Source organism: Bipolaris oryzae, assembly GCF_000523455.1.
Source record: "Bipolaris oryzae ATCC 44560 unplaced genomic scaffold scaffold_1, whole genome shotgun sequence".
Classification (NCBI taxonomy): domain Eukaryota; kingdom Fungi; phylum Ascomycota; class Dothideomycetes; order Pleosporales; family Pleosporaceae; genus Bipolaris; species Bipolaris oryzae.
Window position 1 is genome coordinate 26,641 of NW_006911277.1, and position 26,299 is coordinate 52,939.

The 26,299-nt window shown below is 51.4% G+C and overlaps 11 protein-coding genes across 11 annotated transcripts; 7 read left to right on the plus strand and 4 right to left on the minus strand.

The window, feature by feature from the left end:
* Nucleotides 1–301: 301 nt before the first annotated feature.
* Nucleotides 302–1,566, minus strand: COCMIDRAFT_31580 (uncharacterized protein; the record flags this gene model as incomplete). Its single annotated transcript, XM_007684145.1, has 2 exons — nucleotides 302–1,379; nucleotides 1,430–1,566. The coding sequence occupies 2 exons, from the start codon at nucleotides 1,564–1,566 to the stop codon at nucleotides 302–304; spliced, it is 1,215 nt and encodes a 404-aa protein (XP_007682335.1).
* A 635-nt stretch (nucleotides 1,567–2,201) lies between these two features.
* Nucleotides 2,202–5,631, plus strand: COCMIDRAFT_31581 (uncharacterized protein; the record flags this gene model as incomplete). Its single annotated transcript, XM_007684146.1, has 5 exons — nucleotides 2,202–2,297; nucleotides 2,374–3,034; nucleotides 3,089–3,789; nucleotides 4,447–5,535; nucleotides 5,596–5,631. 5 exons carry the CDS (start codon nucleotides 2,202–2,204, stop codon nucleotides 5,629–5,631), a joined length of 2,583 nt encoding a protein of 860 aa, XP_007682336.1.
* A 4,286-nt stretch (nucleotides 5,632–9,917) lies between these two features.
* On the plus strand, nucleotides 9,918–10,366 carry COCMIDRAFT_79997 (uncharacterized protein; the record flags this gene model as incomplete). The annotated part of the gene is made up of 2 exons (XM_007684202.1): nucleotides 9,918–10,220; nucleotides 10,298–10,366. Coding segments are annotated over 2 exons (372 nt in total), but the record flags the coding sequence as incomplete, so codon positions are not given.
* A 272-nt stretch (nucleotides 10,367–10,638) lies between these two features.
* On the minus strand, nucleotides 10,639–11,384 carry COCMIDRAFT_31583 (uncharacterized protein; the record flags this gene model as incomplete). Its single annotated transcript, XM_007684147.1, has 2 exons — nucleotides 10,639–11,275; nucleotides 11,335–11,384. The coding sequence occupies 2 exons, from the start codon at nucleotides 11,382–11,384 to the stop codon at nucleotides 10,639–10,641; spliced, it is 687 nt and encodes a 228-aa protein (XP_007682337.1).
* A 476-nt stretch (nucleotides 11,385–11,860) lies between these two features.
* Nucleotides 11,861–13,445, minus strand: COCMIDRAFT_80244 (uncharacterized protein; the record flags this gene model as incomplete). The annotated part of the gene is made up of 6 exons (XM_007684203.1): nucleotides 11,861–11,886; nucleotides 11,939–13,006; nucleotides 13,061–13,080; nucleotides 13,133–13,227; nucleotides 13,320–13,352; nucleotides 13,410–13,445. The coding sequence occupies 6 exons, from the start codon at nucleotides 13,443–13,445 to the stop codon at nucleotides 11,861–11,863; spliced, it is 1,278 nt and encodes a 425-aa protein (XP_007682393.1).
* A 513-nt stretch (nucleotides 13,446–13,958) lies between these two features.
* On the plus strand, nucleotides 13,959–15,726 carry COCMIDRAFT_80282 (uncharacterized protein; the record flags this gene model as incomplete). Its single annotated transcript, XM_007684204.1, has 3 exons — nucleotides 13,959–14,226; nucleotides 14,283–15,106; nucleotides 15,304–15,726. The coding sequence occupies 3 exons, from the start codon at nucleotides 13,959–13,961 to the stop codon at nucleotides 15,724–15,726; spliced, it is 1,515 nt and encodes a 504-aa protein (XP_007682394.1).
* Nucleotides 15,727–16,128: 402 nt separating this feature from the next.
* COCMIDRAFT_31586 (uncharacterized protein) lies at nucleotides 16,129–18,073 on the plus strand (the record flags this gene model as incomplete). Its single annotated transcript, XM_007684148.1, has 5 exons — nucleotides 16,129–16,185; nucleotides 16,225–16,312; nucleotides 16,360–16,598; nucleotides 16,675–17,922; nucleotides 17,978–18,073. The coding sequence occupies 5 exons, from the start codon at nucleotides 16,129–16,131 to the stop codon at nucleotides 18,071–18,073; spliced, it is 1,728 nt and encodes a 575-aa protein (XP_007682338.1).
* A 642-nt stretch (nucleotides 18,074–18,715) lies between these two features.
* COCMIDRAFT_243 (uncharacterized protein) lies at nucleotides 18,716–19,966 on the plus strand (the record flags this gene model as incomplete). Its single annotated transcript, XM_007684100.1, has 1 exon — nucleotides 18,716–19,966. The coding sequence occupies one exon, from the start codon at nucleotides 18,716–18,718 to the stop codon at nucleotides 19,964–19,966; it is 1,251 nt and encodes a 416-aa protein (XP_007682290.1).
* A 226-nt stretch (nucleotides 19,967–20,192) lies between these two features.
* COCMIDRAFT_21421 (uncharacterized protein) lies at nucleotides 20,193–22,658 on the minus strand (the record flags this gene model as incomplete). Its single annotated transcript, XM_007684128.1, has 2 exons — nucleotides 20,193–22,484; nucleotides 22,530–22,658. 2 exons carry the CDS (start codon nucleotides 22,656–22,658, stop codon nucleotides 20,193–20,195), a joined length of 2,421 nt encoding a protein of 806 aa, XP_007682318.1.
* A 198-nt stretch (nucleotides 22,659–22,856) lies between these two features.
* Nucleotides 22,857–23,282, plus strand: COCMIDRAFT_245 (uncharacterized protein; the record flags this gene model as incomplete). The annotated part of the gene is made up of 3 exons (XM_007684101.1): nucleotides 22,857–22,897; nucleotides 22,950–23,114; nucleotides 23,165–23,282. 3 exons carry the CDS (start codon nucleotides 22,857–22,859, stop codon nucleotides 23,280–23,282), a joined length of 324 nt encoding a protein of 107 aa, XP_007682291.1.
* Nucleotides 23,283–24,064: 782 nt separating this feature from the next.
* COCMIDRAFT_80119 (uncharacterized protein) lies at nucleotides 24,065–25,822 on the plus strand (the record flags this gene model as incomplete). Its single annotated transcript, XM_007684205.1, has 2 exons — nucleotides 24,065–25,077; nucleotides 25,126–25,822. The coding sequence occupies 2 exons, from the start codon at nucleotides 24,065–24,067 to the stop codon at nucleotides 25,820–25,822; spliced, it is 1,710 nt and encodes a 569-aa protein (XP_007682395.1).
* Between the last annotated feature and the right edge of the window lie 477 nt (nucleotides 25,823–26,299).

Below are 26,299 nucleotides of genomic sequence, written 5' to 3' on the forward strand. Positions count from 1 at the left end.
CCCTCATCGACTTGCATCGACCTAGTATAGCGTCAGAGTCCCGCTATGCTCGTGGAGCCTCGGGTCAAGGATCAAGACCACTCCCAGCTTTGGCTAAACGAGTCTGTGTAGGCATTACGGTAACACAAAGTCGCCTACGTCGCTCAGACTACCGTCCATCGGCAAGCTGACGTCTTACCATGCCGACAACCGGGGATGAACTTACCCTATAATGCAAACATACCTACAAGTGGGTAGCTGCATTCATGACCTCTACACGTCACAGACATGGGCCATGTAATCTTCTTGTATCAAAATCATCTCAGCCCTCCTTAAGTCGCTTTGCAGGACGGCCCATGATGGAGTCATCTGGGAGCCCGCTTCTCTTAGTACCTGGCAGACTAGATGTACGCATGTCATTGTCTTCTTGGCTGACCCTCCTGACTGGATACTTAACCTTGGAGTCCTCAAAACAGCTTTCAGCGGGCTTTCCGTGCATGGTGAAGTATGGATGTAACAGCGCTTTTTCTGCCGTGAGTCGTTTCTGAGGGTCGTACTCGAGAAGTTGCTTGAGGAGAGAGAGTCCCTCTGGTCCAGGCGTGTCCGGCCCAGAGCCGATTGGATATTGGTTGTTATTGAGTGTCTGGTGGTACCACCGCTCCAATCCATCGCCGCTCTGGGGACGCGGAAAGCGTGAGGCATTGCCTGATAGGAGAGACGAGAGCTGAGGATGCTCAGGCATAGCAGTTAGAAGTGGCCAGCGGTCCTTAGTCGGCATCCCCATGATCTCGACAATCTTTTGCATTTGGTTTCGCTGGAATGGGACAGTTTTTTTGCTGTCCATCTTGGCCTCCTCTCCTTTGAAGATGGGCCGCAAGGAGAGCAACTCGGCAAAGATGCACCCAATCGCCCATAAATCGACTGCAGGTGTGTAGTGACGACTACCAAGCAGCAGCTCAGGCGCGCGATACCATATCGTCACGACAACCTTATCGCCGGAGAATAACGACTGCAGTGGTTTGTAGAACAAGCGGGCGAGACCCAAATCACCAATCTTGATCTTACCTGCACTGGTGACCATGATGTTTGCTGGCTTGAGATCTCGGTGCATGACCCAGTTCCTGTGCAGGTAGACGAGGCCTTGCAGTAGTTGGTACAGAATGGATTTGATGGTACGAGCAGGGATGGCTTGGCGCTGAGGTTGGTTGTGGTGATGGATAATTTGCAGAAGATCATGCTCGGCATACTCGAAGACAATGTAAATGCACTTGTCTTCTAGGATAATCTCTGCAGTATGGACCACGTTTGGATGGGCAAGCTCAGTGCACAAGGCCATTTCGCGTATGGCTGATTGCGAGATGCCCGAGTATTGCAGCTCACCTTCCTTGTCCGGCTTGAATCTGGTGGTGTTAGCGTGGGGACATGGCCGCACTCGGCTGTGCTCACTCACTTCTTGATGGCGAACTCGCCGGTGCGACCGTTGCGGCCCTCAGCCTTGTAGACACGCCCATAGGTGCCGCTGCTGATGAAGCCGACGATTTTATAGCGCTCGGTCACGCGCTTCTTGTTGTTGTAGCCGGTGAACATGGCATTCGGACAATGTCACGGATCTCTGTTGATATCGAGGCAGACAGGCTCAGCGCGTAATCATGTGATTTGAGTTGAGATGAAGTGAATAGAGATGGAGATGGCGGGCAGACACGGGGCAAGCGATACAAGCGGGTGATGATGTTAAGACAAGGAGTATGGATGGGGCCCTGACGCAGCGAGGTGGGTTGCTGGCAGGAGGGTGCAAGGGGATAAGAGACGGCGACGGCGAAAGGCAGGCACGCGTCCCACACTTGCCATGGCCTGTTTCCCCCGCAGAGCCTCAGCCGGGGGCCCCCATCGACGCCGACTAGTAGAGTACTTACACCCACCCAATACCACAGCCATGGCCACGCCACACTTTGCGATGAGATGCAAGCCCTTGGAACCAATAGTCGTCTCACAAAGCACGTCGCGTATCGCTCGCATATCCAAGCACTGATAATTGCCGTTCTCTGTAGGCTATCGTCATCATGACCAGGTAGCTAGGTAGCCAGGTAACCATGTGACCGTGTACGTATTCAATGTATCCGAATACATAAGCTTCGCCTGCTGCAACGGGCACGTCCCCAGGTGCCAGACACAGCTTGGAGCTGCAGCCACCACCCGACTCTCCTCCATCAGCAGAGCCTGCCATGGATCCCCGTTCGTGGTTCAGCAGCTTGACCGGCTACTTTGTCTACATCCTCTCCGTCGCTACTCTCGGCCCCCTGCTCTTCGGCTTCCACTTGGTCCGTCCCTCATATGCCAACCTCACATCCTATCCCCCACGAGCTGCATAGCTAACACACACGCTGTCTATCTTAGTCTGAGCTCAACGCGCCCGAAGATGTCATCCGTTGCAAGAAAAAGTCCATTACAGCTGCCGTTGCAGGCCCGAGCCTCCCACAATGTATTGAGATGACACCCACAGAATGGGGCGTCGTGGGCTCGCTATACACGCTCGGAGGCCTCATAGGCGCCCTTTCGGCCGGTCCGCTCGCGACAAGGCTCGGCCGCCTGAGAGCCATGCAGATGTCGACCATCTTCTTCGTGGTTGGCCCCGTCTTTGAGGCCCTGAGCCCAAACATTGCCGTCATGGCTTTCGGAAGGCTGTTGTCAGGAGTCGCGGCGGGAGCATCTGTCGTGATTGTGCCCCTCTACATCTCAGAGATCGCTCCTCCTGCTGAGAAGGGCTTCTTTGGCGCCTTTACACAGATTGGCTGCAACGTTGGCATTCTCATCACGCAGCTGTTGGGCTACTTCTTGAGCCACGACTCATACTGGAGGCTTATTTTGGCCATTGGGGGCGTCATTGGCGCTGTGCAAGGCGCGGGATTGCTCTTATCCGTCGAGAGCCCCAAGTACATTTCCGAGCAGGGCAACGTGTCTCTTGCAAAGAAGACTCTACGCAAGATTCGTGGCGAACATGCAGACATTGAGGATGAGATGCGCAATTGGGGAACGTCAGATTCGTCCCATGTTAACGGTCAGTCACTCGATATGCGGGTTATGTGGCCATGGTGAACTAACATGAGCACAGAGGAGGAGCAAACGCTACTAAGCCCTAATGCGTCAACCGACGCCGGGCCGAAGCAGTCTGGCAAAGAGGGAAATCTGAGCATCATGCAGGTCTTCCGCCATTCCGACTATCAAAAGGCTGCCATCGCCGTCATCATGGTGATGCTGGCCCAGCAGTTCAGCGGTATCAACAGCATCGTCATGTATGGAGTCTCGCTGCTAGCAGGTCTGCTCGAATCCAACTCGGCCCTGCTCAACCTTGCCGTTTCGGCGTTGAACATTATCGTGACAGCTAGCTGCGCGCCCCTTGCCGACAAGCTGGGTCGTAAGGTGTGCCTGCTGAGCTCCCTTGCCATTATGGGGTCCAGTTCGCTTCTACTTGCCATTGGTATCATCAAGGCGATTCCTGTGCTCTCAGCCATTGCCGTTCTGCTCTTCGTATCCGGCTTCGCTGTTGGTCTTGGCCCTGTACCGTTTATACTGGCGAGTGAACTCGTGGGCCCGGATGCGGTTGATGCGACACAGAGCATCGCGCTGGGAGCTAACTGGATTGCCACATTTGTCGTGGCCCAATTCTTTCCGCTAGCGAGCGCAAAGCTGCACGGCAAAGTCTACTTCATCTTTGCGGCACTATCCGCTTTCTTCTTTGCATTTGTCTCGTGGTATGTTCCAGAGACCAAGGGGAAGAAGAATGCCGATGAGGTGTGGGGCAGAGAGCGCAGAGTGGACTAAAGACAAGGCACAGCATGGGGGTAGTAAACTAGTGATCTGTGAGTTATGTTTTTTTTTCTGGGGCGAATCAGGCGTTGTCAGGTGCCATGGTAGATTGACGGATGCATGCAATAGTACTAGATAGCAGATGTATGCAAGCATACAGTTAACATGAGTCCAAGTTGAAGAATCGGGGCAATGCCCATTCAGGCGTATGTGCAATACTCTGCTAATCTGCTCTGCACTAGCTCTATAGCGAGGAGGCGGAATGCTTCCAGCACCCATTCGCCCGCATGTGTCCGGCTCCGAGGGTCGGTGTGGGGCAGGCTAAGTGAGTGAGGGCGGAATTCCTAATTGCTGACCGGAACATTTGGGCGCCACTTGAATTTGCTTACATAGCCGCGGTTAGTAGAATGTCGGAGGCGGATCCCAAAATCACGACTCCCGAGCGACTGCGGGTTCGGCTATGTCATTCAGTCGCTCGCCCCCACTGCACCTCTTGCTCCGGTTTCTGTTTCTGTCTCTGACTCTGCCTCTGCCTCTGTCGCCGTCTCTACCAATTCACTCGGTAATGCGCTTCTGTTTTCCGTGACCGCAATCCCGTTTTTTTGAATCATTTCCGCCCTGCCTTCCAACATGACCGCATTTCCGCCCCATTTCTCGCCGCAGATTGGCACCGCTGCAAACGACGACTTTGATTTCCACACGTCGCCGGCGCATGAGCACTCACTGGACCATGGCGCAAACCAAGAGCGACACGATCCCCCACCCTCAATCATCTCTCCCGCCTTTACCCCTCCAGCCACACCAGGGGTATCGACTCCTTCGCATCCCCGGCCACCCCGCTCTATACCAGTCGATACCTCGCTCCGCACCGACACTCCTCGCCCAGATTTGTTGTCGCAGCTCCCCAAGGTCGAGTGCGAGGTGCGCGCGCGCATACCTACGACCACGGGACATGAAATGTGGCTACATGTGTACAGGAACAACGTCGACACAAAAGAGCATCTAGCAATCGTCTTTGGTAACCAAATACGCTCTCGTTCCCTCGACGCAGAACGTCCAGGAGAGACAGAGCTGGATCGCATGACTAGAGGCGCATATGTAGGCCGCCTATACCCAGGCAGAACCAGCTCACGGATCGAGCAACTCAAGCGCGCGGAAGGCATTCCGCCAAAATCCATGCCAGATAGTAACAAGGCCAATGGACCCTTGTCTCCGGCTTCCGCTTCATCATCAGAAAACGGAGACGCTCCGCCTGTTTCCTCGTCACAGCTACCACTTGTGCGCATACACTCCGAATGCTACACAGGCGAGACTGTCTGGTCTGCGCGTTGTGATTGCGGCGAGCAGCTTGACGAGGCTGCACGCCTCATGGCCGACCCCGCGCTGTCTCCTTCGGGCGGCGCTATCATCTATCTCCGGCAAGAAGGTCGTGGCATCGGTCTGGGCGAGAAGCTGAAAGCATACAACCTACAAGATTTAGGAAACGACACGTACGAAGCCAACATAATGTTAAGGCATCCCGCGGACGCGCGCAGTTACGGTCTAGCCACAGCCATGCTCATGGATCTGGGTTTAGATGGTGATAGGGGAATAAGACTCTTGACCAACAACCCCGACAAAGTCCGAGCGGTTGAGGGTCCGAATAGAGAAGTCGTTGTCCGAGAGCGCGTGGCTATGGTGCCGCTAGCATGGAAGACTGGCGGTATGAAAGGGATTAAGAGTGAGGAAGTGGAGAAGTATCTGAGTACAAAGGTGAGTGGATTTCTTTTTTTGGAGTTTCTTGCCGTATCGCAGTCACTGACATGAAGACAGATTGAAAAATTCAAGCACATGTTAGATCAGAAATGATAACATAAAATAAATAATAGCATCAATAATTTCAACACATTAAGTTTCGCTTTTGTATCATGTATCTGGGATTGTTAGGTATAGGCGCATGCCGTTGATACTTGAGCCACTTCAAAGACTTTCAGAACGAACGAACAGACTATACCCTACTTCACGACACATTACTTGACATTGACACCACCTTACTACCTAATCTGGCTTTTCCACAGCTTCCAGCCACTCCCCTACATCTACTACAACCCCTGGATCTGCCGTACGGTGTACATCACCATACCCAATCATACCGAGCGACCGCGGTACAAGTCCCCTGTCTTAGCCATGCATCACACAGCAGCAATGCCAACATCACTCATAACTCTGATGTCACGCCTTTATCTCGCCCACCATACTATTACAATTTGAGAATGGCTGGGGCACTACAACTCAGGCCATACATACATATCGATATATCTATTCAATCCTCTGGTCGAGCAAAGATGAAGACTTTGTCTTTTTCTGTAATTCAACATGTGGCTCTTGACAGAGCTTTTTATATTGAGTTGCGTTATGATTATGGCATTTGTGATGTTGGAATTGCGGTTATGGCAATATGATTCTATAGCTCATAAGAATGGACATGGTTTTTGCGATAGCGGAATATGATGCTATTTCTTGGAGTTTTTCCGCGTGGCTGTTTTATCTCATGTAGTAAATAAAGTGCTTCATGTATTCCGTCATTCTTTGCTTATGCTCTCCAATCAGGCACTGTCTTGGATTATCGTGCTCTAGTGAAGAAAGAAGAAACTGACGGTCTGACAAGCATGTCCATCCCTTGCTTAGTCTTTTGAATAACCTGTAGGCTCAGGCTTGCCTAGCATAAATTGTATCAAGTAGGATCGATAATATTGTTTTTTGGGGCATCAATGTGGTCATAGTAACATGCTATGTCAAGAAAATGTTTTTATCGCTTTCTCATATTGGGCTACAGACAACAATTACCTTTACTTAGAGGGAGACTTCTCTATGTTCTCATTGATTATAGCTTCAATGTAGATTCTAATCTCTTCAAATCCGTTTCCTCGTTGCGATATTCAATATTGCACTGCAAAAAGGGGTACATTTTTTCTCAATTTGATACCACAGACTTACTGTGCGTATTCCAGCTCACACAAGCCGTCTATATAAAACCCAGCCTTTCTCTGATATAGTGACTTACCTTGTCGTTCTTATACCTGTAAACGAACTCCAGTAATTGGCCCTATCTGACGTCTTAAGCAAGCTACATACACCCCCTCCCTTCCGACACAAATAGACAATCATCCAATTCAAGTTCCAACAAGTGTTCTCGACTATTGGTACCGCAAATAATTTCACCCCCTTTGCTTTCCCTTTCTGAAAATGGAGCTGTGCCCCCGATTCCAACCTCCTATTCTTCACACATCCTTCCATGCACATCCCTACTCCTGCCTTCGTCATTGCGAGCTGCCCTCTCCTACTTATACATAGACCCCTCAACGCCCTTATGAGACTAGTGACTGCAATCGAGTCCTCCGATCTCTATCTTCCCCAACAATCCCTGTATACTCATTCCATATCCCCTGTATCGACACTAAAATTCATAATTTCTCTAGAAATTGAGTTAAGGTTTTAGCCAATGCCAGTGCGTAAGGCGAGCAATACGTCAAAGATACATAGGCCGGATGGCCACATGCCAGAGCTTGGGCCGTAGCAGCGCGTCGGGCGGTCACATGGAAATAATTAGCTGCTTCTTCGTTTTGTGGGAGTACATGTGACAGGGGCTGGAAGGTTGCCAAGCGGCCGGGTGAATTAGTCACGGAGGAATCGCAGGATTTCCATGGGACGTGGGGTTGAATCTACCGCACGTTACATTGGGATATGAGATTAAGGCGCAGAATCGGTCTTCGTTGCCTCGACATCCACTCTTGAAGATTCAGTAAATTTCAGCTGCAAAGGATAATAACAGGACCTACGTCTACTCCATCATTGGTCAACATGTTGTACTTTCATCGCGTGCGTCCGTATTATTATCGTCAATCTACTCTGTTTTGCTAGACAATCCATCCAGTGAGTGGGCAGAATGCCCAAGACACCCAAACGTATGTAAAACAAAACCAACTAAAAACACACCGCAAATGCGATCGGCTGCCCTACCAAGTGATCATTCTCTAGCTACAGCACCGTTTTGTGTGAGGCTTGAAATTACATGTAACCCGACTCTAGTTTCGCCTCTTGAAGCGCCCTAGAAGCTGCCTAGAAGACATTACCGCGTCTCTAGAAGACTCTAGCTCCAGTTCTAACACAAGCGTCACATTCGAAAACTCGGAGTCTGCAGGATTGAGTTTGATGGCAAAGGCCACACCGTTGTATAGCTCGATTGTGACGTGGTGGTAATAATAAGATTTGAAAATGTCCGAGTAATGGTAGGAAGATGGTACTTGCTGATAGGGCCGGGTTGAGCTACCGGGGGATAGTGTGCCCATCTGTTCTATGGTTTCGCGCGGGAAGCAAGGGACGACGCTAGATTCCAAACTTTATACGGGCCAGCCCTTCGCTAACGTTGACACCATGCTGCAAAGTAGCAAGCCCTGGGAGGCTTGGCTGGATCACTAGTATCCGCCCTAACAGAGTTAATTTAGCCAAATAATATCTCTTTTGGATAGTTAAATCACCCAGCTCATTGTCATCAAGGGTGTGGTTTGACTGGCATATGCCAAGCACATCCACTATCCCACCAACCTATGACGATATCCCTCTTGCACGGTCCCTATCATTCTTCTCCGCCGTTTTACTGAGACCAAATAACGTTTAATAGGCGATGAGTTGTCCAATTCTATGTGCGACTATAGCAGATGACAGGAAGTAACGTAGCCCTACTACGTTTACTCGGCGCATGAGACTATCGTCAACGTATGCATGTAATGACGGTAAGTGCCTTGGTGAAGTATCACGGTATCTCATGGCTTTTTTTCTAGACAGGGCATCCCGCGTAGCACACTCGCAAAGATTTGATGACTCAATCACACCAAGGCATACTTGCAAGAAATAAGCGTTTGGGGGGCTTGCTGGATAGCGACCAGAAATGAGCGAGGGGAAAGATAGGCCTAAAGCTGCTACGGGGGATCCTCCACGGAGCGGTGAACTGGTCAGAGGAGGAAGTGGCTGAACAAGCCTTTGGAAGTAACTGTTTAGATCTACTCCACTTGCGATGGCCCAGCAAGGCATCATCGATCCCCCAGAATCTCATTACACAATTGAGCAGTGGTTGAAGGCCGAAAGATTAGGAGAATCCATCACTGGCATTACAGATGTCAGTCTTGAACAAGATTGGTGCTACTATGCATCTGCATTCGCGAGTCTGTCAAAACCCAGACAATAGCAAAAGAAAGCATAAGACATTCAGGCGTTGAGTTTGGCATACGTGAGGCTACAATGCACAGGGCGATCCTACAATCTGTTCGGCTAATGAAAGTCCTTCTAGAAGACGCAATGGTGATGTTCTAGTCGGTGGCCTAAAAGAATCGGCGGGACTATCCACATGAATCGGTGAAGATTAAGTTTGAATACAACGTGATTTTGGTATACATGTTAGTTTATGCCAATTTACCACTGGCACAGACGATACCACGATCCAGGGACCGAGCTCTTAGGCCCACGACTCACGGTCCTAGCGTCTGCACGTTGTGACTTCGATGTACCAAGACCTCAGTGGCAGAGACTCGCGATCTAGAGAGCTACGAGCATCTTGTAACTGTGTATATAAGGAGTCTGGACGGCCGCTCGAATAGAATCATCACTTACACTGACAACCATCACTCGCTAACACAGCAACTCACACTCTCTTTTCCAACTACCAACAATCTCTTACTTTTAAAGACTTCATACTTTATCCACCTACTACAATCAAGATGCGTTTCTCTATCGTCTTCCTTGCTGGCACTGCCGCTCTTACCAGTGCTGCGGTTGTTCCTCACCCTCCTCAGGGTTCCAGCTATCCCACTATTGTAGGATTACATTTATCTTCCGAGAATTCTAGTTTCTAACCAATGATTTAGCCAAGAGCCGCAGTTGATGTGCTTAATGCTTCTCCTGTGAAGGTCGGTATCAACGCCAACGTTGATGTTGACGCCGATAAGGGCATCGGCACTGACATCGACGCTGATATCGATGCCGATATCGACAGCGACGTCGATGCTCATGTCGACGCCGACATCAAAGGCGAAGCCCATCTTACGAAGCGCCGCGCAGGAGCCCGTCTCAACGGTGCCGCCGAAGGAATCGGAGCCGGTGCCTCCATCGCCGGAGCCATGAGCGGCCTCCTCCAGAAGCTGTTCCCCATCAGCAACTGGACCTCTGCCCGTGAGACTTTCACGAAAGCCACCGTCGACGCCATGTGGGCCAGGAACCCCGACAGGAAGCGCTGGGTCGCCGCTGCCTGCTACAACATGAAGTGGGACGTTGCCAACCGCGCTGGAATCTCTGATGTTGCCAGTGTCAAGCTCTCCATGGGCGCTCTCAACACTGACTATGACTGCTTTTACATTGGACGCCACAATGCGCTCTGGACTCGTGGCGATGGTGGATACGTCAACGTGAGTACCTCTCTAATTTCTGACCTTTTCTTCTTCTTCTTCTTAAGATATGAACTTTGACTGACTGACTGCGATAGCTTGCCATCGTCTCCGATAACGGCTTCTGCCGCTTTGACAGCCGCACCTCCGACCTTGACTGCAAATAAATTCTACAACTAATTCACGCGATCAAGAGTGGGCATAGAATTGGTATACAACTACACTAGATTAGATTCCTTAGAAATTTTCCTTATTCTTTGTTACTATCGTGGACGATAGAGGTTTGGTGCCGAAGAAGCTTCCCCTGGATTCCCTCCTGGCTACTGTAATCATCTTCTTCAAATAATTTTTTTTCTGTATTTATTCCATAGTAAATACAATCATCTGAACTATACTGCTTTGGTCCTGTTGATCTATACCAAACCCCCAACCCCCCCACTCAAGCACACTCCTTCTCAACCTGCACAAGCACCTTAACATACTCCTCCACACTCCTCGCCCCAACATGCGTAAAATCCCTCTTCTTGCCCCCAAACACAACATACGGCACACTATCCACCCCATTCCCCACCTGTTCCATAATAGCAGCCTTAACCTCACGCAATCCCTCCTCCTGATCCCCCACCACCTTCTTCGCCTCATCCTCGCTCAACCCAGCAGCCACACACGCCCTCTCCAGTGTTTCGCTCCCCGTGGGATCAGCTCTGTGTTCAAAATACTGACTGTAAAGACTACGCACGGCTTTGACCGCAGCATCCGATCCTTTGGTATTCTGCAGCCAGTACAATATGCGATGTGCATGCAGTGTATTGCTTATGGTTCCACCTTCGAAATCAAACTTTATACCCTCTGCCTTCCCCGAGAGTCCCATGTAATGCGCGTACATTTTCATTCGCTCATCGCTGCCATTGTATTTTTTCTCCTTGTACCATTCGTATTTGTCGATGCCGTCTTGGTAGAAATCCGGGTAGAGTTGGTAGGGGGCGAGCTTGAGGGTGAATTTGGCGGGGGAGTCTGGGTTAGCGGAGCGATAGGCGTTGAGGGCTTTATTGAGGCGGACGAAGGCGATGTATGTCCTGTGTTTGTTGTATTAGGTGAGAAGTACAGGTTATGCAAAGAGGGATTGTTTAAATACCAGGGACATATTGTGTCAAGAGTGAAGGTTATAGTTGAGTCGTATGGCATTGTGGATCAGTTGTTTCCAGAATTGTGTTTGTAAGCAAGGGAAAGAACGAACAGAGTACACAGTTCCTGTTATACAGACGTCAGAAGAACATGCATTGATCCGGGACGACCCTAGACGTGCATACCCGAGCATGCGGATACGGGCTGCGGGTCTCCAGGATCTCCGACAGACGTCATGCGGGGTGGAACGCAATGACCCTTGCTGCTTCGCTAGGACTGATCTGAACTGTGGCGCAGTCATGCTGCAAAAGAGGAAGCTGCTCAGCACGTGACACAGAGTGGCTGATGATCTTCTTCGATCAAGAACTCAATTCCATTAGAATGAAAAAAAACTATCATTGAGAGATACGTTGTACAGCAGAATGCTCAAATCTAACACAATGGTATTGAACAAGAAACCTGAAGCGCCATGAAGATATGCCTCAACAAGTGTTACCCCGCAATCACAAGGTACGAGGAGGCGGACTGAGCCTCGACTAATGGTTCAGCTTGACGTAGTTTCCTACAACGCTGTTAGGCTTGACTTTTGGGATTACTTTTGGTCTGGAACTCACCTGGAAACTGTCCTTGCTTCCCCCGCACCTTGCCAATCCACCATTCATTTTCGTTTTGTGTACGGGAAACAATCTCAATGATGTCCCCAGTCAAGAAACTCAAGTCGCCCTCGGCTTGGGCTTCGTAATCGTACAGGGCTGTGACGGTCTCAGCAGCGGGTATCCCACTGAGACGCGAAGGCTTAGGTTTTGGAGGGGGAGGCGCTGCACCCTTGGCTTTGGCGGCAGAACCCCACGAGCCTGATGACAATGCAGGTGACTTGATATCGCTGGTAGCGGCTGCTGAAGGTCCAGGACTGTATGGTGGTGGCGGTGCTTCCGTCTCTTCGGATAACGAACTTCGGCCAGCCTTGGCTTCCAGTGCCTTTGCTGCGTACTTGGATTGGCCTGGCCTCGCCCCTGCTACGCGAGCACCGCCAGTAGTCTTGAACTTGACAATGGATATCTTTTCCGCTTCTTCCTGGGTATCCCCGCGCTTCTTGAGATAGGCTGCCTCGATATCTAGGGTGAGATCAAAGTAGCCAATGTCCAGCCGTTGCATGCGCTCATGTAATGTATAGAACACGTTCAGCTGCATGTAGTAGAACGATTGGAACAGGGGCTTGATAAACTCTCTTTCCAATGTGAAGAGCTTCGGTAACTCGTCCTTGAGCAGATCATTGAAGTAGTTGAAGTCTTGTGTGGCCTGTTCCAAATCATTCTCGGCCTTGTACATGGCCTTCTCATCCTTCAATGTCTTATCTTTCTTCTCTTCAAGCTTCTTGTATGCGGCGCGGTGCCTATCGTAGTCAAGTTGCTTGTGATCGCGCTTAGCAGCAATCTTGCGCACGGCTTTTACGATTATTAGGAGCTCATCTGCAGGTCGGATGACACGAGTCTCTATCATTTCAAGCTCGGGCTTGAGGGTCTCCTGCAATTCCTGAACTACAGCCTGGTATTGCTCGCAAGCTTCTATGCCGGCTGCGTTGCCTTCGTCGTGAAACGAATTGGGATCGGACATACGGCCGGAGATTGGCTTATAGATATCGGCAATGGCTTTCGAGAACTCGATTTGGTGTGTGAGCATGCCTGGGAGGAATGGTTAGGCGGGTGTTGGCGGGGCCGTGTGAAGTATAGACGTACCATTTATGGCCTCAAAGTACCTGGACATGTAAGCAAAAAGTGACAGAGAAAAGCGTTGAAGCGAGCGCATACTTCTTTGATTCATCGTGAAGCTTCTTTGTCTCCTTCTCCAACTCCTGGAAGCGTCGCTCGGCATCTGTGTAGATCGGGTCTTTGGTGATCTCGCCCTAAAAGACGTGCCGTTAGAGATGGGCTTTATTCTCGAGAGAATAGGGAGCGCAAAAATGCTAGAAGCACAGTGGTACACGAGGGGACGTACAAGATTGAACCTTTGCTTGAAGGTTTGTGGCGCCTATGCGATTGGGTTAGCAAGCCATAATGCCCGAACAGCGCGGGGAGTTTGTCGTACTCGGGTAACGCTCTTGGTCAGGCCTTTCCAACTCATGGCGGGAGTATTTTATTAAGGATTCGCAAGAGAGAGAGGTGCAGAACACAGCAAGGGCAAACTCTGGTCACGGTATGGAGGTGGATTGATCGGGAGAGGCAGCAGGTAGCGACCAAGGATCGCGAGCGCCTGCGTGGCTGCTCAAGTCCCAATGACGTTTGTGGCTATGCAGCGGGCAGCCCTGCTCTGCTCGGAACTCCCGGAACACACCGAGGAGGGATATCACTGCTGGCAGATGACTACGCCCGTACCCACTGCAAGCGGACTATTGAATGGCGCGTATGCGAGCCGCGAACACATTGTCACCCCTGACATGGCCGTTGTTTTTTTCCCGCGCCCAAAGCCCACCTGCTGCAGCTGCAGGGCGGCGACAATTCCAGCGTTCGGCGTGTGGTGGGTGCGCACGGACTGGCTAGTGCCTCGGCCCGTTCGTCCGCTTAGTCATTGGAAAAAAGCTCAAGCTAGCTAAGAGGCGACCTGCCTTTCCAACCTTTCCACCACTGCATCTTCATTATGCCCAACATTGCACCCACCATCGCGAGGCAGGCCCTGCGCATTGCCTCTCGCCGCTATCCATCGCCGGCTTTTGCACGCACCGCTGGTGTTGCTGCACGTCGTCACTATGTCAGCGAAAGCAAGTCTTCGCAGGCGACGGTCAATGTCGACACAGCGATCAAGCAGGAGCAGCGGGCCTTTTTAGACAAGACGGGTGAGCGGCCAAGTGATGCGGCAATGCCAACAACAGGCATGGGTGCGGATGCCATGATGAGTCCCAGCGCCGGTAAGATTCAATCATTTGCCCCTCGACCCCGCCTCTCATGAGACTGACGAAATTAGGCATTCTCAAGCAGGCTACGGTAATGGATCAGGGATCACGCCCCATCTACTTGGACATGCAAGCTACTACGCCCATGGATCCTCGAGTTGTAGACAAGATGATGCCATTCATGACCGGCATGTATGGCAACCCTCATTCGCGAACTCACGCCTATGGGTGGGAGACCGACACGGCCGTAGAAGAAGCTCGCGCGAACATTGCCAACTTGATTGGTGCAGACCCAAAAGAGATCATTTTCACCAGCGGTGCAACTGAAAGTAATAACATGAGTATCAAGGGCGTAGCGCGATTTTTCGGGCGAAGTGGCAAGAAGAAGCACATCATCACGGCGCAGACCGAGCACAAGTGTGTGCTCGACAGCTGTAGACATTTGCAAGACGAAGGTTTTTCCGTCACTTACCTGCCAGTAGGGAGCAACGGCCTCATTGATATGGCCCAGCTCGAAGCCGCCATGCGACCAGACACTGCCCTTGTCAGCATCATGACCGTGAACAACGAGATTGGTGTGGTACAACCTGTGGAGGAGATTGGACGGCTCTGCCGATCGAAGAAGATTTTCTTCCATACTGACGCAGCACAAGCTGTTGGCAAGATTCCCATTGATGTCAACAAGATGAATGTCGACTTGATGTCAATATCAGGACACAAGATCTACGGACCGAAAGGCATTGGTGCATGCTACGTACGACGACGACCGAGGGTCAGACTTGAGCCCATCATCAGTGGTGGTGGCCAGGAACGCGGCCTGCGAAGTGGCACATTAGCACCTCCCCTTGCTATTGGCATGGGCGAGGCTGCGCGGATCTGCAAAGAGGAGATGGAGGTATGTATCAAGTCTTTTTCCGTTCTGTTTTACCACCACGATGATTATTTGCTTTATACATGCATGGCTTTCAGAGTGTTAGGCGGCTTCGGTCGTCGACTCGCCATGTTGACAAATGTGCAGGGGTTATGAGTTCTTGATGTTATTGATTTGTTCAAAGACATGACAGGCTGGGGCAATGGACTGACTCTGTCTAGTATGATACCAAGCGCATCACAGCGCTATCAAACCGACTTCTCGAAGGCCTGCTATCACTCGAGCACACCACACTAAATGGTGATCGCGAGCGACATTACCCGGGTTGCGTTAACGTATCGTTTGCGTATGTCGAGGGAGAGTCACTTCTTATGGCGTTGAAAGACATTGCCCTTTCTTCTGGAAGTGCTTGTACTTCAGCGTCGCTTGAGCCAAGCTACGTTCTTCGAGCTCTCGGTAGCAGCGATGAGAGCGCGCACAGCAGTATTCGCTTTGGCATTGGCCGCTTCACGACTGATTCAGAAATTGATTACGTCTTGAACGCAGTCAAAGAGCGGGTGACGTTCTTACGAGAGCTGAGTCCGTTGTGGGAGCTTGTTCAGGAGGGTGTTGATCTCAACACGATTGAGTGGAGTCAGCATTAAGTAATTCATTCATTTTAATACCCCGGGTGGGATTTGTACGGTAGGGAGGCGCACATTCTTTTAGCGCTGGTTATGGCTACGCTCGCTGAAGCGGTGACGAGACACATGACGACTATATATACTGTACTATATGCAATAGCTCTACGAATGAAATGTATCGAGCGACGTTACATACCCAATCAATCATTCAAGATGTGAATCTCAATTTCTTTGTGTTGTGCCTAGTACAGGGGCACGGAGAATGCAAATGCGACAGTTGGGAACCCATATGTTTGTGACGAAGACTGATGACGGAAGGATTGGCTGGTCTGGCACGCGATGGCTGGTTGCCAAGGTGTTGAGGGGCAATGCTCAATGCTCCGATGATGTCTTGGAGCTCCCCAGGTCCCCACCAACCTTGCAATGGCCAGCGAGAAAGTGCTGAATTGGCTGTACAGCGTCCTTGTCAATGCAAGTCAAGCCCGACGCGTCACACCACTCGCGCTAACACAATAGCAGGAATACTTGGACGTAAATCGCACTTATCACGACGCGGCCGAGACTCTTGCCAACTACCCGTCGCTCAGCGTTCGAACTGAGCCCTACAGTCAGTCGGCCTCGGAATAAAGCTTGCATAGAGGCTGACAAGAGCAGCTTATGAGAATGGAGTGTCGGCGCTCTTACTGCTCCTTACAGGCACGCTACCTGTCACATTCCGTGGTGCGACCTATGGCTTTCCGGTAGCAATATGGGTGCCTCATGCCTACCCACGAGAACCGCCCATCGTATACGTGACGCCCTCTCAGGACATGGTCTTGCGACCTGGACAGCATGTCAGCACAGACGGCAAGGTTTATCATCCGTATCTTGCGCAATGGGCGCAATATTGGGATGTGAGTATTCATGCGCTCTGCGGGCCATGAATCAGGCGCGCGTTCATAAGGTCTATGATAGCTGACTATGACGTAGAAGTCGACTCTCTTCGACTTCCTAGCAGTCCTGCGAGGCGTTTTCGCAAAAGAGCCGCCTGTGCGATCGAGACAGCAGCAGCCACAGCAAAGTGCGCCCGCACAGCAAGCTCCTCCACCAGTACCCCCACCTCCAGCTGAATGGCGACACGCAGCACATGGGACGACCATTTCCTCGCCTTCACCAGCCGTATCGAACCAAGCTCCTGCCCCTCCCCCAAAGCCACCAAAGCCTCATGAACAACAGCGATCTACGCCTCAAACACCGCATGACAGATATTCGCAACCGCCCCCTCTACCGCCGCATCCACCCAAACAACCTCAGAGTAGATACGATGGGCCATCGAATTGGCAGCAGCAACAGCAGCCGCCGCCACTGCCACCACCCCTAGGACAACAGTATGGGCCCAGTGGACAAGAGAACCGCAACATGTCAATGCTACGGCCCCAACATCCACAAGTACAGGCGCATAGCTACCCTCAGCAGTCGTTCGAAACGGGAAGTCCAGTAAGCCCAATGACACCCAATGGCCAAGCAACTGCATCACAGTTTCAAGGTTCAGGACCTCATCAAGTATCTCCTATCCAACCGAGAAACCAATATCAAGGACCGCCGGCACCTCCGCAACAACAATTCGCACAACCTCCTCCAGTACAGCAGCATTACCAACAGTACCCGCCAGGCTATCCTCCGTCTCAAAACCAGCAATACCCACAGCAACAACAACCGCAGCAGGCACCGAAGCCCCCAGTCGACCTTCTCGATGATTCACTAGAGGTCACACTGCCCTCTCAGTCAGGCAATCAAATTCCTATACCGGTACCGCCGGTGCCACCAAATCCTGAAAAAGATGCGCTTCTCCGGGCTCTCAGCCAGACGCTTGTCTCGCAAATCAATCAAACAGTTTCATCTAACATGGCTGCCATAGCACCACTTCGCGCCCAGCAAGCGGCTCTTCAGAATGCACATGCTCGATTACAGGCCGAATTAGGCGAACTGCAGCAGCTTGATGCAGCGCTTGCATCGAATGAACAGGTGTTGAAAGGTGCCATGATCGAGGCGGATCGAGTCATGGAAGATGCGAGAAGAAGAAAGGCACCAGACGTCGATGATGTTCTAGTAGCGCCTACCGTAGTTGGGGGTCAATTGTATACTCTGACTGCAGAAGAGAAGGGCATCGCAGACGCGCTATTTGTCCTGGGACGAGCTCTTGACAAAGGGCGAATTACCCCGGATGTGTTTGTCAAGGTACTTGCTGCTATTCAAAGATTTGCTCCATTGAACAGATGCTAATAGTCTATAGCAAACACGAAGTCTTGCCCGAGAGCAGTTCTTGAAAAAGGCGCTTATCAAGAAGATTGCCAGAGGGATGGCATTGGATGAATATCAGATGCAATAATGCCCGCCTCGGGGAAATACGGGAGACTTGAAAACGTTGGGCAATGTTGGCATGTCATGGTATCATATTTTGGTTCCTTGTTGCTTCATATTCAACTGCAGCCATCTAATACCAAGATTGACTTCTGGTGGCCATACTTTCTGGTCGCTTTTGGATGCTATACAATCGTGCTACGATCGAGATAAACAGTGGAAATCAGGTTTCTTGGACTGTATTACCGCGCCTGGGTGGTTAGAGAGCGGGTGACTCATTATCAATTGCTCAGTCATCGTCACTAGCCGGGAAGCATGACCAGGAAATCTTCAACACGGACAGAGTGGTTTAATCAAGGCTAAATCAAGCTCATGATAGCGCGAAGCTAAGAGACGCTCCTGCATCGAATTTCAGCGGGCCTACAATGTTCCGGTCCAGCCTCAAGCTAAATTAAGCCATCCAGTACGATTTGGGATCAGGCAACCAGCGCGCTATGGACGTGGCGAGGCAGCAGGAGAAATCTTGACTCTCTGCTGCCTGGCAATTTCTTTCTTCTTCATGTCTCGTTTTTGACCGTTGGCATCGCGCGTTCTTTTGCGCATTCACTCGCTCGCATCTATATCGACACTCGTTTTTTTGTACTAAGTAGTTGATCAGTACTATCTAATAATGTCCATCTCGCAACCTCAGGTCGCCCCACCCGCAACCGGGGCACCAGCCGCGTCTTCAAATCCACAGGACTATATATCCCAGTCCCCAGTAATACCATCGGAATCAGTTACCAGACCGAGTGCGAACACCAATGCGAATGTGAACCAAGACACGCCGATCGTCCCTGCGGGTACTCCCTCACCCGATCCGAATACGATACCTACTGCAGCCGCAGCTGATGAACCACTCTCCTTAAACGACAAGCTCAATGCTGGCGATCGATACTGGAAATTCAAGTTCGCCATCATGACCGTTATCATCATAACTGGCTTGGTCGGCATTGGCTGTTTTGCGTGGCTCATGACCACGCGTACCGGGGTCTCTGATTACTACATCCTCGATTCGTACTGGGCTCTATGGCCGAGTCTGATCTCCTGGTCTATCTCCATCGCCTGGTGCCTCATCTGCATCATTGTCTTCATCGTGCGGAAACGCACCGTGCATCCCGGTGTTCGCGTGTCAATGGAACTACTCCTCTGGCTAGCCTTCATCGTCACTGCGCTTTTTGCGCTGTTGTCCCTCCAGAACATCATGGATTACGGCATATATGGTGGCCCTGATGAATGGGGCTACGACTACTCTAGCTCCAGCTCTCATGGCGATTACGTCTTAGCGGCCAACAACACGTGGGTCTGGCAGGAAGATACCAGCTACATCACCAGTCCCCGCGATTGCACCAGCCGATACAGCGTTTTCTCCGAGATGAACTTTAAGGATTGCGCCGAGCAGGATGCCTTCGTCAACAAGCTTTGGGCCGAGAAACCACAGCGCGCCAGAGTCAACCTGACGGGCGTCGTATGCCAGTTCTTCGGCCTAGTCCTGCACTTCGTCCTTTTCGTCTGGGCCTGCGTCGACACGCACCGTCGCAATCGCACCAAAGTAAGCAAGGACGCTGAGAAACTCGCGGCGGGAATCGTACAGACGATGATTGGCAATGGTGCCATCATACCCCCACCGGGACAGGCACACGTGCAGCCGAGCATGGGGCAGAGGATGTACTATCAGGTTCCTCCGCAGGGATATACGGTTCAGCACATGTATATGCAGCAGGCGCCGGGACAGCAGCAGTTTGCGACGCCCCAGCAGATGGGGCAGCAGGGATATATGGTGCCGATGCAGTATCATTCTGGACAGCAGGGTGCCAATGCTCCAGGTGTTGGTATTGCGGGACCGAGCAGTGAAAAGGGTACTGGACCGCGGTATGCGTGAGGGACGAGATGAGCGTGGAGGATGTTACAACTGGAAAGGAGAAGTGGCTAGTGTGAGTGACTGTGTAAGCAAGATACCCCCCAGCGATATACAATTTAATGATATCTATCACGCTTCATTATTTCGATCTTGGTTCCTTGCATGATTCCAAATTCATAGCATGAACATGGGGTGAAACAAGAGAAAGCGGCAAAAACATTCCATCTTTGGAAAGTATCAAACACTTCTACGAAGCCCCATCCCTCACATTGAAAATCCTCACCGAAGTATCATCACTCGCAACCGCAATCTGCTCTTCTCCCTCACCCCCTCTCCCCGGGCGCCAAACAATCTGATTAATGGTCTTAGCAGGCAGTACCTCTTTCTCCACCATATACACCACAACCTGATCCAGCGACTCAACACCCACACTTGCAATCCCCAATTCCCCATTTTCGGTTCCAAACGCAAACACCACTTTCTGGCCCGCATCTTTGCCGTTGGTATTACACGCCACAGCCGTGACGGGAGCGTTCGCTGCAACCGTCGCTTTGAGCGTGACGTCTGACTCGGACATCTGCCATATCTTGACACTCTTATCTCTTCCGGCTGTCATGAACGTCGGGCGATCCGCTATCGACGTCCACGCTGCATCGAGAATCATACGAGAGTGGCCCTTTGGATTCGCGTGTTTAAGGCTGAAAAGTGATGGTGCATCTGCGCTACGCTCCCAAATGACCCATTGGCGGTCGCGGCCCACGCTGAGGAGGTACTTGTCGTCTGGGGAGAAAGCTAGGGAAGTAACGGTGAGGGAGTGGGCTTTTAGCGGGGGTTTGACTTCGAGCCATTCTTTTGTGTCGTAGAGGCGGATCACGGCGTGGTCGATGGAACTGGCGCGACAGGCAGTGGCGACGAGGCTAGCGTCGTGGCTGATTGCTAGAGCAGAGATCTCGTAGCCGTGGCCGTAGAGTTTCTCTGTTTCGGGCCAGAGGAGGTGACGGGCGAGGTGGTCTTCGAAGGGGGGGTGTTTGAAGTCGAGGGTGGATCTGCGGATGACGGAGGCGGGGTCGATGGCTTCGCGGTCGTCGTCGTCGTCGCCGTTTGCAAGGGGGTCTTCATCACCGACGGCTTGGATGGCTTTATTTGAGAGGCCGAGGACGGGGATGTTGGCGGCGTCGGGGAGTGATGCTGAGTCCGACGGTCGTGTGTCGCAGAGCTTGTGAAGCATCTCTGCGACTCCTTTCGGCTCGTCAAAGACACGGAGGAGCTTCTCGTCTGCACCAGAGATGAACTGAGTATCCGAAACTGTATCGATGCAATTGAGGTTGTATCCGTGAATCTGCGGTCGTGAGAATTCATGCCATGAAGACAAAATGCCGTCGCGCTTCCATTGTGAGTATAATCGTGTTGTCTGATCAGTGCCGGTTGTGAGTAGATACGAGCCATCTCTCGACCATGACACACCCTTGACTTCGCGCACATGCCCTGTAACGGCCACCTGCTGCGTCCACATATCTTCTGTAGATGAGAATGTCCACTTTCGCCAACTGCCCGTACGGCCGAGAGATACTACTGTGTTGCCGTCCGGTGACCAGAGCCCAATCCAGAAACCTCCTGCACTGCCAGTAGCGCTTGTCGAACCTTTTTGGGCACTAATTTCACCTAGCCGAGTGATACAGACCCATACGCCAGAAGTAGGATCAGACTCCCAGATCGACAGAGAATTGTCTTCGGAGGTGGACAGCAGTTGTAACCTTCCATCCCGATGCCGCCACGACGCTTGGTAGATCCAATCTTCATGACCTAAAAGTAGGGCTTCAAATGTAATGGAATGCTTGGAAGCAGCGGAGCTAATCCAATGAGCTTTGTTCGATAGCGATTTTCCCATGCTACCCAGCGCAGGATCATTTAGTGCAGTGCTCGCAGCAGGAAGTTCGTCTCCCCTGTGAAGTCGCCAGAGACGAATGTACTTATCTTGGCTGGCAGAGGCCAGAAGAAGATCACTGTTCGCATCTGCTGTTTCTTTGGTAAAAGCAAGTGCGCGGATCCATCCTTCGTGTCCGGTCAGTGTAGCCGAAAGCTGAAATCGACTGTCTTGAGACACGAATATCTGGATGGTAGTACGAGTACCAGCGACGGCCAACACAGTTGAGCTTTCATCTAGTTTTGCAAGCGCTAAGTTGAGGGGGAAGTATTTAGGAGAAAGAGTTATGGTCTGGACAATGTCGACATTGACTGAAGCAAAGTCTGAAGAGTGAGTGAGCCTCCAAATTTTGACGGTACCATCGGAAGATCCAGTGGCAAAAGTATCTGATCCAGGAAGCGTGGCTATCCGGGTGACAGGTTGCTGATGTTCCGATATGGTTTTCAGACATTCGAAGCGTTCATCTCTCCTGCCTCGCCATATGCGGATGGTGTTGTCGGCTGATCCACTAAGCAAGACTGAGACATGTGGTGATTGTGTGGGGAAAAACTTGACGGAATTTACAGGCTTAGTATGCCCACTCAGAATTGCATGTACTCCGCGAAGTGCCCCATCCTGTCTTTGTGAGTGAAGAGGACGTCATTGGTGTTGTGGACTCACTTGAGGATCCCACAAGGCAATATTATTGTCGGCGCCAAAGGCCAAGAATTGCAAGCCGGCATCATCCCAATCGGCGGCCGCGGGGTTTCGGTTGCCACCCGTGGCTATGAATTCAGGAGAGACGTGCATTGTCTGCAATGATGGTTGTGCTTGCGCGGGTACTGTATCTAGTCATCCCGCCGTAAGGATTTCTCTGGCGCTAGTCTCGCTTAGGTAGTAGCGGCGGAAGACCCGTTTGCACCCTCGGCCAGAGCAAGCACAATCCATCTCTGCAACACGAGTATTTCAGCATCGTCAGTCTTTCTTTGCTTGTTGTTGATAAGAATCATGTCGAGCGATGACACCATTCCAATAATAGTCGAGTTCAGGTATATTTTAATGCCACATTTGCAGCACACTATCCATTGACTCCCCTCACAGTGGAGGGCTCGAGATTCTCTTTGCCAACCAGAAGAAGTGTAATCTTTCGCTACCCGCCAAAGACGAATCTGGCAAGCCTACAGACGTTGCTTTTCTAGTGAGATTTCTTTGCGACAATGTCATGAAGGACCCACGTAAGGAACTGTTTGTGCTAGACGGCACTGTGTAAGTCGAGAGGGCAAAGCAACCTTGTACCTGCTAACATGTTGATTCAGACGGCCTGGTATCCTAGTCCTCATCAATGATGCCGACTGGGAACTAGAAGGGGAAGATCAATACCAAGTACAAAAGGGGGATCATGTCATGTTTGTTTCTACGCTTCATGGAGGGTGAGATATGTGCACAGGGCGCAGGGAATATCAGTAAGCCCGGGTGATGTTCGGTGCACATAGGATATTTGGAGCTGTGTAGCACATGAGAATATGGAATTGATGAACCCAAGATACAAGCCGGTGCTACAATGGAAAGCATGGCCTGGCTTACATAAGATGTCGATACGAAGCCGTGGACTCAGTCCAGCTGGCATCGATGGCGCTAGCGCTGTCGCTCTACTACCGTTCTCCTTGTCTGGATATAGTATGTATCAGCCACATTTCCTTCATACTACAAATTACCGAGAGTACTAGAATTAGCAGCATGCTTTGGGCCATGTCAGCACCCGCGTGGTGGCTTAGCGGACCAAATAGGCAACGTGGACGATGCATGGCGGGCAAGCCACCGCGGTCAGTGCATGAGATGCATTCATCTAAGTATCCGAGCTCGGGCTCTGGTGCATGCTGCATGTGCTGGCCTTGCATCAGGGTCTTGGGCCGTTCCGGTGTGCAAGGGTGAGTGCGATCGGTGAGGCGAGATAATGACATGCATCATGGATGTATGCTTACATGCTGGAGATACGAAGAATGCGTCGAGTCTGTGGCTTGATGTTGCCAGCTGACTGTTGTGGCATCGTCAGGCCGCCATCTGAGGCGCCGACATTACTGTAGCTGCTGCCAAGCATTTTCCACGTGACTGCGTGCGAGCGTGTTCCCAACCTAACGCGTGCAATTTGTCCCTTGTTTACATACCCCACCATCAGCACGCTCGACAACTTCAACCCTGCAACCATCAGGACTGCAATGTCATCCGATGATGAGGACTACAAGCTGGCTATTGCGAACTCGCTTCAACATACCGATGCAGACGTCGCGCAGAATGTCAAAGCAGTCTCCGGGGAGCCCATCGACCTCGTCTCGGACGCGGATGGCGATGATGACGACGACGACGACGAAGATCTCAAACGTGCTATTGCCCTATCTTTGCAAGTAGACAGCAATGATAACCATGTGCAGCCACTCAACAAGAGCACAGCGATACCTACTTCCGTTCAATCAGGTCTCAGCTCCATGGGCATGGATCGAAAAGCCATGGAACAAGAGCGTCTCGCGAGGCTAGGAAAGCGGAAGCGCAAGTCATCCACAGAGCGACCTTCGAAGCAGGCACCAAAGACAATTGCGTCTCCTGCGTCATCTACAGACACAGACTTACGGTATCCTATGGGGACTATCAAACGGACATTTGCCACAAAATACCCTAGGACAGACGATATGACTATCGATGAAGTCCTGGAAGCAGACACAGTTCGCACGGCAGTTATAAGTTCCTTCATGTGGGACTCTGAGTGGCTGTTCAAGAAGCTTAACCCCGTCAAGACTAAACAGTTATGGATCATGAATGCCAAAGGCAAAGACGTTCAGCAGAGGTGGCAAAAGGAAATGGAAGACATGGGTGTACCGAATCTGAAGATTCATTTTCCACCCATGGACGGCATGATACAAAGTATGCACAGCAAGCTCATGCTACTCTTTGGTCCCAAGAAGCTACGTATTGTAATACCGACCGCAAACATGATACAGACCGATTGGGGAGAGGTTGCGAATGACTGGCAGCCTGGTGTCATGGAAAACTCCATCTTCCTCATCGACCTGCCACGCAGAGGCAATGAAACTACCTCGACCAAGGAGAACATGCCACGCTTCGGCCAAGAATTGATGTATTTCTTGGAGATGCAGAAAGTACCAGAGATGGTCTTGCAGGGCATCTGGAACTTTGACTTTTCACAGACCAGTCACTTGGCTTTTGTTCATTCCATGTACGATGATTCACATGATGATCTTCGCCTTCAGCTAACACGTTGTAGTGGCGGTTCACATAAGACCGAATCAGAGCATCCCACAGGCCTTCCAGGCCTTACCAGAGCGATTCAGGATTTGCGTCTTGACAACATAGAACAGATGGAACTAGACTACGCAGCTTCCTCGCTTGGTGCTCTCAACGACAGTTTCCTATCACGCCTATACCTTGCAGCATGCGGGAGATGCTTCGCAGCAGACACGGCCACAGTTCCAGACGTCCGTAATCATATCCGGATCTATTTCCCGACCAATGAGACGGTGGAAAAAAGTGTTGGAGGTCCTGACTGCGGTGGTATCATCTCCTTGTCCCAGCAACGGTATAACGCAGACACATTTCCGAGAGAGTGCCTTCGCGACTATGAGTCACTGCGAGTTGGGATGCTATCACATAATAAACTGCTGTTGGCACGCGGTCGTAAGAAGGACGGCCGGCCGGTTGGGTGGGTTTACGTTGGGTCGGCCAATCTGTCGGAATCGGCATGGGGAGGACAAAAAGTAATCAAGAATGGCAATATGGGCAGTCTCAACATCAGGAACTGGGAGTGTGGTGTTGTCATGACTGTCCCGGAGGACAGGTTGGCTAGGCAGGACAAGGACAGGACGGTACCAATGAGCGTGTTTGAAGGCACTGTGGAGATTCCCTTTCGAACTCCTGGGTGCGGATATGGTGCCAAGCAGCCTTGGTTCTTCAGGCCAGGGTGAGGGATCATCTGGCGGTGTTCGTACGAAGTAGCGATGGACATGCCCGATTCGGCGGAATTGAGACACTAGTCTTGTTAGGTGGACCAGTGCTCCTTGCAAAGGACAGAGTAGTGTCTATCCAAGGCTCTGGACATAGGGGGCGTATACATCATGGCCGTTGAACTACGTCAGCAGAAGCAGCGGCAGTGTCATAATGCAACCCGGGGATTGTGGCTCATTTTTCTCGGACGAGGTCGTTGTGTCGTAATACGGAATTATGTGTCCGGGGTGTATTACGGCTGTGGACGGCCTAGCGCATCAAGATGCTGGTCGTGGATCGTGTGGTGCCGGGGGCTGCCGGACCAATTTCGGGTTGGTGGCGCGAACAGCGCCAGTACAGCCTAGGCGCACAAGCAGACACTGGCTTGGACAAGGTCATGGCCAAAGTCCATGTACGTATGTGCTTGACGACGATGCTGCTGCCATGACCCCCCCAAC